General features: G+C 44.1%; 1 protein-coding gene across 3 annotated transcripts in view; it reads left to right on the top strand.

The window, feature by feature from the left end:
• SARS1 (seryl-tRNA synthetase 1) overlaps window positions 1-16,375 on the top strand; it is a 408,839-nt gene that overhangs the window by 201,003 nt on the left and 191,461 nt on the right. For all 3 annotated transcript variants that reach the window (XM_088465014.1, XM_088465012.1, XM_088465013.1), the window contains exon 4: window positions 1,647-1,805. In XM_088465014.1, coding sequence (XP_088321140.1) covers window positions 1,647-1,805 — 159 coding nt within the window. The remainder of the gene's footprint in view (window positions 1-1,646; window positions 1,806-16,375) is intronic.

The following is a 16,375-nucleotide window of genomic DNA, read 5'->3' as shown; positions in this document are numbered from 1 at the left end:
ACGTCCCACAGTTACCAGTGTCCACCATGGCATGAAAGAAAAGATTATTAATTATTTTGTCTTAGCTGGTAAAATCATTTTTTTTTTTTCTTTTTTAAATCCATGTTGGACACTGAGCTCCCACCCCTGGCTGGCTAGGGATTGTTAGTCCTTCTGGGGCTCTCTGCCTGTGTCATGGTGCACCTGGTTTTATATGTATATGCTGGTTTTCGTCTCCTACGTTTCTATCCTTCAGGCTTGTTAAGTCAAACAGCTCTAAGGTTCAGGTGGGCTTTAGGGGAGGCGGAGCCTGTGCTGCAGCTTTTGAAATTAACTACTTGGTGCCCAGCTTCAGCGTTCCACTATAACACACAGTCCCCAGTGTCCACCATGGTTTCAGAAAAAAAAATGTTACCAGGTAAAAAAAACAAGTGTTTTTTCATGTCCCAACTGTTTAAATTGTAACACTACATTTTGTTTCAGGTGACATATCAACTTGACTGGCTTAAATTCTATGTTGTAGTAATCTTTTTGAGGTCTTGGGAATTCAATAAGGTGCGGGGAAAAGCTCCGGTTTCATGTCCTGAGCTATTCAATTCTGCATTTTCCCCGCATGTGCTAACCCATAGAGTTTGTGCAAAATGCTGGAAACTATGGGTTTCCCTTACGTTAAATGCAGAGTTTTCATTTTAACGTGGATTATTCCACACCACTCCTGTGGCTGGCAGGAAAAAATCCACTCTCTAAGGGCCATATTCAATGTAATTTTCGCCTATTTTAACTATTCCCATATTCAATCACAAAGACTTTTTTCGCCGGTGCGAAAAGTCTTTGTAAAAAAACTGGGATAAATTTTCACCACAGAATAGGTGGCAACAAAAAGTGCAGGTTTAGGGGTGCAAGCTTAAAAAAAATAGCCTGCACCCCTAGGAATGGCCCCTAAAAAATGATCTGTGTCAAAAAAAGTAAAAAAAAAAAAAAAAAGAAATGGGGACACCCCAAAAAAATAAGTAAAATTTTGGGGTTGAAAAATTATGGGGAACAAAGTTTTCACCTAAAGAAATTACTTCAGGGGTGGTTCCCAAGTATGCGGCAGGTGTTTTAAAGAATGCGGGTCATAGTGGCAGGTGGATTTTTTAAGAATTTAAAAAATGCACTTTAGGGACTTAAAAATAGGCTTGCACCCATTTTCATGTACCCCAAATTTGATGCACCTAGGTTTTTTGTTTTGTTTTTACAAAAAAAACTAAGTGCTCTTCTTCACCCCTTCTTCCCAGGCGGAAAGTGATCACCCCCCCCCATGTCAGGACATCATCAGGGGGGTCCCTGGATGATTTCCCGAAAAAAAAATTCTCTATTTTTTCCGATACTTACCTTTCCGCCAGGTCCCATTTTCGCTCCTTTCTAATTGAATGCGGGGATAAAGCAGGCACACTCCTGATACTTTATCCCTGCAAAACCTCTGATGTGGAGCGAAAAGTCCAGCACAGACTTTTCGCTCCAATATTGAATACGGGCCTAAGACTTAGTGCATGGAGTTCCCACAGATGATTGAATCGGGCAGCACATTCAATTAGCTGCGTGGTTAGGTTTAGTTCTTTTTCAGCTGCTGTTCACTTGATTTTTTTTATTTTCTCTGACTGTGTTGTGCATCTTTCCCAATGCAGACGTTGTCCATAAAACAAATCAAGAGTCTTCGGATCCTAGTAGATAAGAAAATTGCAGAAACTGAAGCAGAACGTTTGTGTTTAGAGAACGAGAGATTTGAAAGCCTGCGTGAAATCGGAAACCTGTTGCACCCAACTGTGCCAATAAGTAATGACGAGGTACCATTCCTGAGCAGATGCATGATTTTGCAATTTATTGCGCACACATGATTAGAGGATCTTTGGTACTCAGTTAAATCTTTTTTTCTGAATCCACCTTGGGGTACAGAGGGCACTGTTGTAGGAGTATGCACTCCAATAAAACTAAACTTGTTTGTCGATTGTCTACTCCCACTATGCCTTCCCTTCATTTTGATTTAACAAACCTATAAGGAGATATTACTTAAAAACTGAAATAGAACTACACTTCTGCTATCCGAGGGATAAGAACAAAGTGAAGCAAAAGGGTAGGAACGCAGTATCCCCCAGATAGCTTTAGAGGAATGAATTTAACGTTGAGAACCAAAAATCCTCTTGGTGACATTTGTAACTTTGGCAACATTTCACAGCTGTCACACTCAGGCAGAGATGCCCATACAACTTTACGCCCAAACTAGCATAATTTGGCTACAAACACCTTAAATGTGTAAATGTATGAACAGAGGACTAGGTGGCCATCTCAGGCAATTTTTCCATTGAAAGACCATGCTGGGCCACCAAAGAGGCACTCCTACATAAAATAAGCTACAAGACACCTAGGAACAGGGACCTGTCCTGAAACATATGCCTGACAAATGTGAGCCATCAGGCCTTAGTCTGTTTTGTCACCAGTAAACCTCTGTCCTGAGCCTGAAACAGCATCCAAATGCTAATTGGTCTTTTTCAACAGAGCGCATCCTTTTACATAGATGCACAAAACCTAAATCTCTCTCAAGGGGGGAATTCAATCATGAGCTGGGTTTGCCGCATGGGGAAAAGTTCCAGGTTTTACAGCCAGAGCTATTTAATTAATCTGCATTTTCTCAGTGTTGTTTAACCGCAAGCTAACCCATAGATTCCACGCAAAGTGCTGCAATCTATGAGTTTCTTCGCGTGCTAAAATGCAGTCTTTCAGTATTAATGCAACTTTTTTGTCACAGCTCCAAACTGTGGGGCTTAGCACACAGGATTACCACAGCTAACTGAATCGGGCAACGCATTCAATTAGCTGCGGGGTAAACCCTAATTGAATTCCTTCCCCCCAAAGTGTTTACGTCAAAATATTTTGCTTCATGTGAACTAAATATTCTTAGTATTAAGTGGTAAATATATAAAAGGAGTAATGAAATTGACCAGTTCCTGATTAGTGTAGTAGTCTTAAGGGTAAAGGTGCATACACACACAACGATTTTTTTCAACAATTATAGTTAACGATATCGTTTATCGTTCAATCGTTGAAAAAAATGTTCACTTTCTGAGTTAAAACAATGAATGATTATCGTTCATGCTCGTTAACGTTTGTAGTTCAGTCAGACTGACCAACTCAATGATTTTCAGTAAGGGAATATGCAAAAAACGTTTGTAGTTCAAAAAAATTGTTCATTACATTTAGTAAATGAACGATTTTAGTAAACGATTTTCATTCAGTTTTCCCTTGAAAAAATAAACGAAAATCGTTTACTAAAATCGTTTAATGGGCGGAATAATCTCTGTGATCTGAGAATGTATAAATCCTTTGAACATCCAGAAAAGTATTCTTCTGAACAACATCTGTATGCTGTGTATTCTGTGTACCTTTGAGGGAGGACACTCTTATTTGGATCTAATTAAATATCTACTTGTATATCTGCATGGGAGCGGCATCACTCACTCCGGAGATATGCCATTGGGAAAACCCACTTTATATTTAAGGGAGCTTCCCTTCAGTTTGGGCACGGTTCCACAAGTTTTACAATTTGTTATGGATCATGCATGATGTTGTCACTTCCGGTGGCCGACCACTTTCTTAATTAGGGTATTTAGGGAGGCTCCTTTTCACAGTAGGTTATAAGGTGATATGTTCCAGATGGAGTCTTGTAGACCCAAATGTTGACTTATTATTTGTACCATTTTGTGAATGAATAAAAGTTCACTTTTTCAACCATCATAAAGCCCTTATGAGTAAACTCCTTTCTCTGGATTATAAATTGTAGCAACCTTGCTGGTTGTTTTCTGAGGTTTCTAAGCACCCCAGCAGTTGTTTTTATGGATTTGTGAGTGTGCCATCTTTTCTATTGGACTTGTCTGTACTTGGAGAGAACTTCCTTGTTTAGTTGCACTGATTAGTTTTTGGTGCTTCATGGTGTGAATAAATTGGTGTAGAGGATGCAGACTATTGCACGGTGTATCCCCTCTGTCATTCTCATGGCTTACACTGGCTCTAGGATACCTGCTTCAGAATTTGTGTAGTACTACCAGGGCAGTGAGTGCTTCCTAGGCTACATGGCATGGTTCCTCAGCACAGCAGTTGTGTAGTGTGGCTACCATGTCCTCCTGTCAACACATTTGCTAAATTTTATTGTTTTTATGTATTTGCATCCAAGGATGTTTCTTTCGGATTGAAAGTACTGCGTACAGGTTGTCTGAACATACTTTTTCCTAGCTTTTGAACGCCCCATGATATCAGTGTCCTCCAGATAGGAAGAAAGAGAGAACAAGACTTTTTTGTATGTACTATTAAATCCCTTTCTCTGTTTACATCTTGGGGACACTGCATTCCCTCCCTATTCTTAGTGTATATTTAATGCTATTTTGCAGGTTGCACTATTCACTTCTGGTTTAGGGCCTCTTTTAAAGCTGTACTGACTAAAAGGAGTTGCAGAGGGGAGAAGCTAGTGTACGTATGTGTGTGTATGTATGTATATGTGTATATATATATAATATATTCCAAAATGGGTAGCACTCTCACTATGTCAAAAAGTAATCAGTGCTGGTACCTGCCTAGGTGTCCCTCGGCGGGGATCCAATACAAATAGCAATGAAGGCGGCACTCAGAAATAAGTAACTGACACACAGCCAGTGTGAAATGTACATCAACGTTTCAAGACTTTATTGTCTCGTCATCAGGATAAATTGCACAAACATATACTGACCTTATATAACCTCCACCCTCAACGAGTGCTTCTGTGTGTAACGGCCCACCCGGAAGACACACAAATTGTGACGTCATTCACAGGGGTCCGTAACCAAGACAACAAAATACATGTGAAACACAATGTGGACAAAAGTCCATTAAAAAGATAGCACCTAAACTGACAAGACAAACATAGAGCACAACATTAAATAGAACATACATGTCATCAACAGTACACAATAATTATAAAGAAGGGCATCAAAACTGTATTAATAAAGCTGAGCAATCTTCAGACTCTAATCGCAAGATATCTGTACATATAGCAGAGATCCTAAATGCAATACAGCGGACAGTGCCAAACATCAAACCTCATCAAAAGAATATACAAATAGTATGCAGTCATAGTGATCTCAGCAGTGTATCAAACACATAAGTAATAGCAAAAAATGCATGGGATAAAGATATAACAAGTTTGAATGAAGCAGTTAAATGAAACAGTGGAGACCCATGGATTCATTAAGGCCTCTAGGATCCAAAATGCCCAGTCTATGAATCCACTGAGACTCACAGTGCAGAAGTTTACCTGACCGATCACCACGGCGAATAGATGCAGGAATATGATCAATTCAAATAAACTTTAATGTCGATAAACTATGTCCTGCATTGAGGAAATGTCTGACTACAGGCTGATCGCTATGCTTACTATCCAGTGCAGTTTTAATAGCAGAGCGATGGAGAGCCATCCTCTCCCTAATAGTTCTTTCGGTCTGCCCTACATAACTTAGCCCGCAAGGGCACGTTATGAGGTAGACCACAAATTTTGTCAGGCAGTTTAATCGATGTTGAATCTCAATTGCCTTACCTCTCAACGGATGTCTAAAACTAGTACAAGTATTCATATGTTAGACAATTCAAACATCTATAGCATCCGTGTTTAAGAGTAAGAAAACTAGAGGATCTATTATCTTGAGTAGAAATATCAGTTATATCTGTACGAACCAGTTATTCTCTCAGACTACGCCCCCTGGTATAACAGGGCATAATCTGTGTATCTGTCAAATTTAAAGCAGGATCAGACTGCACAATGGGCCATAATTGCTTTACAGCGCTACTAACTCTGGAACTCGAAGTATGGTAATGATGAACCCATGGTATAATCTTTTTAGTAATGTTATCTTGTTTTTTAGATAACAATTGTTCACGCGACAAAGACATAGCACGTGTTTTAGCCTTTTAGTAATTCCTTATGTATATATCCACGAGACAGAAATTTAAGAAGCATGCTAATCTATATGTTGCTCAGCCACCTTAATGTCACTACAAATGCGTCTAGCATGAATGAACTGTGAAAATGGCAGGCCATATTTGCAAGGCTTAGGATGACAACTATTAGCATGCAAAAGATTGTTCTGATCAGTGGCTTTTTGGTATAAAGAGGTAGTAAGTTGCCCATCATATAAAGATACCTCAACATCTAAAAAGTTCACCTTGTGAGCACCAATCTATGTGAACTTCATCGGACTGGTAGTATTATGTTGTGTAATAAAATCAATAAATTGTTGTGCAGTACCAGACCAGATTATGAACACGTCATCTATATAACGACAATATGATTTAATATGACTGCTAACCAAAGAATTACTGAAAAAGATATCACGTTCTGCAACGAGCATATATGCATTTGCATAAGATGGGGCCACATTGGACCCCATCACGCATCCAGACACTTGCAGGTAAAATTTACCATTATAGAGGAAGTAATTATGCGTGATAATCATCTCCAGAAGCAGCAGGAACAAATCAGCATGGGGCCCCTTGTATAGAGCATTATCAGCAATAAGTGCTCTTACTGCAGCTAAACCTTCACTATTAGGAATGATAGTGTAAAGATTGGATATGTCGACACTACATAAAAAGCAATCTGATGGTAAGTACTTCACTTCATTTAACATTTAAGAAAGCTGTAGTATCCAAAATAAAACCTGGACTGCCTGTAATGCATGGTTGCAGTAAGGCATCCAGGTAAGTAGATAAAGCCTGAAATAAAGAGCCTCTGGCCGCAATAATGGGTTGCCCCGGAGGATTGATCATACTTTATGAATTTTGGGCATTGTATAGATAACCGGGTCGACCGGATTAGATGGAATAAGGGCAGATTTCACTTCACACCCCTTATCAGAGACTGAGATGAGGGTGTTAAGTAAAGGATTATCCTTTGTCCCAACTTGTACTACAAATGACCTCTCTTTGGAGATTGAGAAATACAAACTGACACGTCAATTAAAACTGCATGAACACTTTAGGGGTTCTAAAAGTAATCTACAAATTTCTGTTCCTTCTGCAACACAGATACCTCAGCAACTTCAAAAACTTCAAAAAAAGAGCAATTTTGATCCTGTGTCAAATAATGTATCTATAAGGACGTTTTCCCGTATGTTGGATTACAATATCAATTCCATTATCAAGAAACCGAGCAGTCAATCCTGGACGTTTCATCATAATTTAACTAAAATAGAACGTGATGCTCTGCAGGATTTAATTGGATATACAGACATTATTATACTTCCCGCCGACAAGGGCGGGGCGATTGTCTTGCAAGACATTTCTACATATAAATTGGAAATTGAAAGGCAGTTGTCTGATTGCACAGTTTATAAATTACTTCAGGGGACCCCACTGTGAGTTTCTGTGGTGACTTAATTGCTGTGTTGTCGCAAGCGGTATGTGACTGTGTCATCACCGAAGGTCTGATATCTGTGCTTATTCCGTCTAATCCGGTCGTCCCGGTTATCTATACATTGCCCAAAATTCATAAAAGAATGATCAATCCTCCGGGGCAACCCATTATTGCGGCCAGGTGCTCTTTATTTCAGGCTTTATCTACTTACCTGGATGCCTTACTGCAACCATGCATTACAGGCAGTCCAGGTTTTATTTTGGATACTACAGCTTTCTTAAATGTTAAATGAAGTGAAGTACTTACCATCAGATTGCTTTTTATGTAGTGTCAACATATCCAATCTTTACACTATCATTCCTAATAGTGAAGGTTTAGCTGCAGTAAGAGCACTTATTGCTGGTAATGATCTATACAAGGGGCCCCATGCTGATTTGTTCCTGCTGCTTCTGGAGATGATTATCACGCATAATTACTTCCTCTATAATGGTAAATTTTACCTGCAAGTGTCTGGATGCGTGATGGGGTCCAATGTGGCCCCATCTTATGCAAATGCATATATGCTCGTTGCAGAACGTGATATCTTTTTCAGTAATTCTTTGGTTAGCAGTCATATTAAATCATATTGTCGTTATATAGACGACGTGTTCATAATCTGGTCTGGTACTGCACAACAATTTATTGATTTTGTTACACAACATAATACTACCAGTCCGATGAAGTTCACATAGATTGGTGCTCACAAGGTGAACTTTTTAGATGTTGAGGTATCTCTATATGATGGGCAACTTACTACCTCTTTATACCAAAAAGCCACTGATCAGAACAATCTTTTGCATGCTAATAGTTGTCATCCTAAGCCTTGCAAATATGGCCTGCCATTTTCACAGTTCATTCATGCTAGACGCATTTGTAGTGACATTAAGGTGGCTGAGCAACATATAGATTAGCATGCTTCTTAAATTTCTGTCTCGTGGATATATACATAAGGAATTACTAAAGGCTAAAACACGTGCTATGTCTTTGTCGCGTGAACAATTGTTATCTAAAAAACAAGATAACATTACTAAAAAGATTATACCATGGGTTCATCATTACCATACTTCGAGTTCCAGAGTTAGTAGCGCTGTAAAGCAATTATGGCCCATTGTGCAGTCTGATCCTGCTTTAAATTTGACAGATACACGGATTATGCCCTGTTATACCAGGGGGCGTAGTCTGAGAGAATAACTGGTTCGTACAGATATAACTGATATTTCTACTCAAGATAATAGATCCTCTAGTTTTCTTACTCTTAAACACGGATGCTATAGATGTTTGAATTGTCTAACATATGAATACTTGTACTAGTTTTAGACATCCGTTGAGAGGTAAGGCAATTGAGATTCAACATCGATTAAACTGCCTGACAAAATTTGTGGTCTGCCTCATAACGTGCCCTTGCGGGCTAAGTTATGTAGGGCAGACCGATAGAACTATTAGGGAGAGGATGGCTCTCCATCGCTCTGCTATTAAAACTGCACTGGATAGTAAGCATAGCGATCAGCCTGTAGTCAGGCATTTTCTCAATGCAGGACATAGTTTATCGACATTAAAGTTTATTTGAATTGATCATATTCCTGCATCTATTCGCCGTGGTGATCGGTCAGGTAAACTTCTGCACTGTGAGTCTCAGTGGATTCATAGACTGGGCATTTTGGATCCTAGAGGCCTTAATGAATCCATGGGTCTCCACTGTTTCATTTAACTGCTTCATTCAAACTTGTTATATCTTTATCCCATGTATTTTTTGCTATTACTTATGTGTTTGATACACTGCTGAGATCACCATGACTGCATACTATTTGTATATTCTTGTGATGAGGTTTGCTGTTTGGCACTGTGCCGCCTTCAAAATTAAATATATATTATATATATTACTACTGCAGGGTCCATAGCGTATCCACAGGATACCTTGGGGTATATGTGATTACATCAGGCATTGGGCACCACAGAGTTAAGTTTCTTCATCCTCCCAGGATGCACTGGGGTCCCTCTGCTATACCCTGCCCCCGAGCATCAGGCATCTCAGTTTTCGTTTGTGCCTAGCTCGGAGTCGGATGCACCTCTACAGAGGGGCGTCTGTCAAGGCCCCTGAAGTTTCCCTTGCAGCTGTGGCTGCACATTGAGTGTACAGCATGGACAGTCAGGCTGACGTCCATGCTGTCACTCCTCCACCCCGCCAGTACCAGAACGCCGGTACCGATCCGGGGATGCTGGTTGGTAATGGGGGTCACAGCTAGTGGTGACCCCGGTTACCATGGACTGTGGCCGGATCTACGAGGATGCAGGTAAGCGACAGGGTCCCGCTGTGGGTCCCCACTTGTACACACAGTCCTGAGTCCCCAGGCAGGGGGCTCCCTGGGGACTGGTCGCAGCGTGGAGCCAGATACTGATCCTGCGCTTCCACTTACCCCCTGGGACAGCGTGCCGTGGTGGTGCAGAAAGCGCTCCAGCGTTCTAGGGGTTAAATGTAGGCCAGGGGGCGCGCCTACCCTGCACAGCAGCCGGCGCCTCCCCCGCTGCACACGACCTCTCCACAGCGGTCTGAGCCAGTTCAGCTGCTCCTCCCCGGGCCGGCCTCCTTCTGCTCGTCGGCACCCATTTTCTTTTACACATGGCAAGCACTGCTGGATGCGGTGAGCAGTGGCAAGTGGTCCGGGTCCCTCCTACATACCTCTCCTCAGGTGGCAAAGGTCTGTGTATGCAGCGCTGTTTCCTACCAAGCTCTTTGTCCTGAGTAGTTGATCACAGCGCTAATAGTGCAGGGTTGTTTTGCATTGTATGTGAGTTATTGCTAGTGCTGCTGTCTGTACTTTCCCTTTCTACTGTCAACCATTTTAACTGTCCCTATCTTCTCTGCTAAAAGCCCGTGCGGTGTTGCAGGGCGTTATTACCTCACTGTACAAGTATTGTTTGGTAAGGTGTGTCACATACAGCTCCGTTCACTCATGTCTGACAGTGAACGCGACTTTCCTTTGCGGCCAAAGTGTACCATATGTCAGGTACCATTGGTGAAGGGTGATCGAAATACTGAGGGGCTATGTAAGGCGTGCTTTTTAATGTCACGCCCTATTTCTGTCACTGCACCTGTGCAGGAGCCACCATTGGCTTGTTTTGTTAAGGCACTTACTACCCTGGTGGGCCAGCTGGCAACGCCCCCTGCGTTACCGTAGATGCGGTACTCACAGCACTCAATGGTGTCGTCTCCCATGCAGGGGTTCCCCAGACAATTGGTGGTACCCCAGAGTCTCCCACTCTCTCCCCCTCAGGTCACACCAGAGCCGGCGTGGGTTAGTTCTCTGTCCTATATGGTGCAACACCTGTCGGACGTTTTACAAGGGGAGTCTTCATTGCGGCCACATAAGGGACCTCTGCCATCTCAGACCACATAGCATGATCAAGATGATGTGACCACTGATGACTGTGAAATGTTAGACCTTTCTGACCAGGGCATTTTCCGTACAAGAGAGGCGGAGTCCCTCCGTGACTAAATCAAAATCTGCCTTCTTTAAGGCTATTAAGGGTGATGCCACTGTGTTTCCCCTATCTGGCCAGTTAGTGGACCATTTAGAGGAAGCGTGGAAAAATCCGGGTAAGCGGTACCAGCCTCAGACAGTTGGCAGTCGCATACCCTTTTTGCGGATATTTATTTCTCAAAGTGGGAAACTCCTCCACAAGTGGACTCTAATATCATTCGTCTTGTGAAGATTGCTACACTGCCCATGCCCTCCATGTCCTCCTTAAAGGATGCCACGGATCTTAAGGTGGAGATATGCCTGAAGTCCATTTATTCCCTCGCTGGGGGGACGTTCAGGCCGGCTATGGCTGTGTGCTGGGTGGCTAGAGCCATGGAGCGCTGGGCTGATAGCTTAGAGGCGTCTCTGGACACTGACTCGTCACCTGACCAGGTGGAGTTAGTGGGTAACCTTAGAGATTCGGCCACTTATATTAATGAGGCGGCCTTAGATATCGGTCTCCTTGCTTCCAGTATCTCCTCGGCAGCAGTGGCGGCTCGGCGCACCTTATGGTTGTGGTCTAGGTAGGCGGATGCAGATTCAAATCGGGGTTTGGAATGCTTGCCTTTGAATGGACAACTCCTATTTGGACCTGATCTGGGCAAAATTGTGGCCACTCTGGCAGCAGCTAAGTCTGCTTGTCTGCCATCGGCTACGGTCCCATCAGGGTCGGGTTCTTAATCCTTTCAGCCTTACAGAACCCAGGGTAAGTCCAAGGTACAGCCCTTTCCGAGACAGGCAGGAGCCAAGAGAACTGCAAAGCCAAAGAAACAGGCTTGGAGTACCAGACGTCCTGCTCCCAAGTCTGACGACAAGCCTTCGGCCTGACGAGATGGGCCTCTCTATGGGGGACCCCAAAGTGGGGGGCCGACTTCTAGAATTCGCCCAATGCTGGTGTATGACCACTTCAGACGATTGGGTAAGAGAAGTAGTTTTTCAGGGGTACGCCCTTTCCTTCCGGCGAAGGCCTCCCAGCCGGTTTTTCACCATGGGACTTCCGTCCAATCAGGACAAGGCCCTGGAGTTCAAGAAGGCATTGCGCGCTATGTTCCAGGCTGGGGTCATAGTGCCGGTTCCTTTGTCTCAGAGGGGATTGGGGTATTACTCCAATCTTTTTCTGGTACAGAAACCCAATGGGTCCTCCCGGCCAATACTCAATCTCAAATCCCTCAACAAATTTTTGAGGGTACCTCTGTTCAGGATGGATACCCTGCGTTCCATCATTTTGGCGATGGCCTTTTGGTCTGGCCACGGCGCCTCGTGTGTTTACCAAAGTTATAGCAGCTCACCTGCGGATGCAGGGGGTTCACTTGTTACCCTATCTGGACGACCTCCTGCTGTTGGCAGAGTCTCCAGAGATACTTCAGCGCCATCTGCAACTGACAGTCTCGGTGTTAGACTCACGGCTGGCTGATAAATTGGAAGAAATCCTCCCTGGTTCCATCACAGAGGATGCTCCATGTCGGAGGCCTGTTGGACTCCCAACATCAGAGGATCTTTGTAACACAGAACAAGATCTCTGCATTGCAGGCAAAGATTTGCATTTACCTGCAGAGTTGCCGGGTGTCTATTCACTCGGCAATGAGGTTACTGGGTTCCATGTTGTCAATGTTCGACATGGTGGAGTTCGCCCAGTTCCACTCCAGACCTCTGCAGAGGTTAATCCTCTCCAAGTGGAATGGGTTGCTCCTCCGATTAGTCACAAACGATGGTGCTGTCACCGGAGGTACGTCGGTCTCTGGCCTGGTGGCTACAGACTGCTCACCTGAATCAGGGGCGCCCCTTTTGGATTGCGGACTGGGTCCTTCTGATGACGGACGCCAGTCTCCGAGGCTGGGGAGCAGTGACTGGTCCTCACTTCTTCCAGGGAAGTTGGACGCCAGCGGAGGCTGCTCTTCCAATAAACATATTGGAACTTCGTGCAGTGTTTATGGCTCTCCAGCAAGCAATACAGGTCCTGCACAGAAGACCGGTGCAGGTACAGTCAGACAATGCCACCACGGTGGCTTACATAAACCGCCAAGGAGGGACTTGCAGTCAGGCAGCTCTGACACAGGTGTCCCACATTCTGGCTTGGGCGGAAGGAAATCTCCCTGCCATATCGGCAGTGTTCATACCAGGAGTCCTCAACTGGGGAGCAGATTTTCTCAGCCATCAAGACGTGCATCCATGAGAGTGGTCTCTTCACCAGGAGGTGTTTCAGCTACTGGTGAACAGGTGGGGCTTTCTAGAGATAGATTTCATGGCCTCCCGACACAACAACAAGCTGCCGGTGTTAGGGTCGAGTACGAGAGACGCAAAGGCTTGTCTAGTGGACGCCCTGTCGGTCAGGTGGACCCTCCAGTATGCGTACTTCTTCCCTCCATTCTCCCTTCTTCCTCGAGTGCTCCGAAAATTCAAGCAAGAAGGCGGCACGCTCCTGCTGATAGCTCCAGCGTGGCCCAGACGGCACTGGTACTCAGACCTTCAGAGTATTTCAGTAGACACTACGATGCTGTTGCCTCAACGTCCGGACCTGTTACCTCAGGGCCCTTGTCTTTATCCAGACCTGGATCGGCTGTCTTTGACGGCGTGGCTATTGAGACTGCCCTCTTGAGGTCCAGGGGTTTTTCCGGCTCTGTAGTGCAAACCATGCTAATAGCTCGGAAACCTTCATCTGCAAGAATTTACCATCGTGTGTGGCATACTTTCTTTCAGTGGTGTCGCCCTAGAGGCTATGCTCCTTGGGTGTTCAGGCTATCCAGAGTATTGGCTTTCCTACAGGCAGGCTTAGATCATGGTCTTTGCCTTGCTTCTCTGAAGGTGCAGGTGTCTGCCCTGTCAGTCTGGTTTCATCGTAGGATTGCTATGCTTCCTGATGTCTGCACCTTTATGCAAGGTGTACTACGTATTCAGCCTCCCTTTGTTCCACCTGTGGCGTCTTGGGAGCTGGCTGTGGTCCTTAGGGCTCTTCAGGGACCGCCATTTGAACCACTGGGCTCAGTGGATTTGAAATGGCTTACGCTTAAGACAGGTTTTTCTTCTGGCCATGCCTCGGCCAGAAGGGTCTCTGAATTGGGGGCTCTGTCATGTCGACCTCCATTCCTTATTTTTCATAGGAACGGGGTGTGCTTTGCACCTGTCTTGGGTTTCTTCCGTAGATGTTATCCAGTTAACATATCAACGAGGAAATTATTGTACCGGCCTTTAATTCACCGGGTCTTTCGGTGGGTGAGGCCACCTTGGATGTGGTGTGGGCTTTGAAGCCCTATGTCGACCGCACCGCTTCTTTTCGGAAGTCAGACTCCTTGTTTGTCCTTTATGGCTTCCGGAAGAAGGGTTGGCCTGCCACTAAGCAAACGTTGGCAGGATGGATTCGCCTGGCTATTTCTGAAGCTTAAGCTCGTGAAGGTCTTCCCATTCCATCTTCGGTCAGGGCTCATTCCACTAGGTCTGTGGGTCCTTCGTGGGCAGCTCTACGTGGCGCCTCAGCGGTTCAGCTTGTAAGGCAGCCTCGTGGTCATCTGTCCATACTTTCGTACGGTATTATGCTTTTGATACCTACGCCTCTCAGGATGCTTCCTTCAGGTGGCGGATTCTCCTTACAGCACAGAAGCATCCCCACCCTTAAAGGATACTGCTTCGGGACATCCCCAAGGTATCCTGTGGATACCATATGGACCCTGCAGTAGAAAATAAGAGATATGGTAAGAACTTACCCTTGTTATCTCTATTTCTACGAAGTCCATAGGGTTCCACAGGACTCCCGTCTTGTCGCACCTGTACTGCAGATGGGCTTTGCTCTGGTCACCGGTTTTTCCATCTCCTTCTGGTGTGAATGTGATTTTTTTTGTGTGTTCTAGACTTTCTTCTATCTTTTCTCCTTCTCCGGCCTATGGCTTGTAACGTAACTGAGATGCCTGAGGCTCGGGGGCGGGGTATAGCAGAGGGACCCCAGTGCATCCTGGGAGGATGAGGAAACTTAACTCTGTGGTGCCCGATGCCTGACGTCATCACCTATACCCCAAGGTATCCTGTGGAACCCTATGGACTTCGTAAAAATAGAGATAAAAAGGGTAAGTTCATACCATATCTCTTAGATATATATATTTATATAACGTATATTATTAACATTGGTTTTATTGAGCCTTTATACACATAAACAAGAAACAACTTTGGGATACAGAAAGGAGAGAGAGGATAGGTTGAGTAGGAGGGGGGTGGTTTACAAGTTTAGGGAAAGTAAACACTCAGCATAAAACACAGATCCTTTAATCGAGATGACATCAAGCATTGGCATACAATATACAGATCATATAGCTGGCATAGTAAGGAAGAAAATTCAAATATCTGTACCTTCATCTGTGGTCTGTGTGAGGGAAGTCCAATAGAGCCAATTTCACCAGTGAAGCAGAACTGCAATTACCTCACTGGTTCTCCCGATATTCACACCAGCCAAACCATCTCATAAGCGGGAAGGAGGCAACTGTATCAACAGTCTAATATTCAAAGTGCTTCTGTACCTTACTGTCAATTATAGATAAGCTAGCTGTGCAATAGCTGTTTTGGTGGCTTCAAGTATATGGCCAATATTGTATATATCTCCAGATGACATATCCCCATGGTGGTAAGGAAAATTGTCTAACATCGGGTCAGAAGGTTCCGACACCTTTTGTGACTTTCCTAATCAAGGCAAAGACTTCCACCCAGATAGGTCTGGGGAGTAGGCAGTCCCAAAACACATGGAGAATACTTCACACAATTACTCCTGTAGTATTTGGATATAGATGGCCAAATGTATGTTGTCTAGCTGGATAAGGTACATTCTATGTATCAATTTATAGAACATTTCCGCATGGTTTATACATCGGGATATGTTATAGCAGAATATAAGTGTCCCAAGTATCGTCAGACAATGTCTGGGAGAAACCCTTATCCCATCAGTTTGGGCTCAAGTATCAAGGCGTAGATCTGGTATCATGTAAGCATACCTGACAGTGATAGGGCTGGAGAAAGTAACCGTATGATTTCACTAACCTGTGCATGCTGCTATGGTAGCCAACACTGCCCTAGACTAAGTACAATCTACAATATAAGCCTGCTAGATACTAGCAGCCATAACAGGTCTGAAAGGGAAAATGGTTGCGAGAATCCCTTTCTAGGGTAACCCAAGGTTTTTGGGAGGTAACCTCAAACCAATACCAAACCTGACTCATCAGGCATGCTACCTGGTATGCCAGTCCACCTTGTGATTTAGGCTGGGACATGGTACTTCTAGCAATCCTATGTTTACTGCCTTTACACACACTTGCATAGGGGTTTCAGAAGAATTCTAGGAATGATGCAAAATAAGTATAACAATTTCGAACCAGAATCATTTTAAACACAGCAAGCCTGCTCAGCCACGAGACCTCTTGGAGTATCCAGTCCTTTTGTAAGGTTCTCA

The sequence above is a fragment of the Taudactylus pleione genome, unplaced genomic scaffold, assembly GCF_031769625.1.
Source record: "Taudactylus pleione unplaced genomic scaffold, aTauple2 ptg001800l, whole genome shotgun sequence".
NCBI lineage: Eukaryota > Metazoa > Chordata > Amphibia > Anura > Myobatrachidae > Taudactylus > Taudactylus pleione.
The sequence above is the reverse complement of the archived record's forward strand: the minus strand, read 5'-3'. Positions and strand labels throughout refer to the sequence as shown.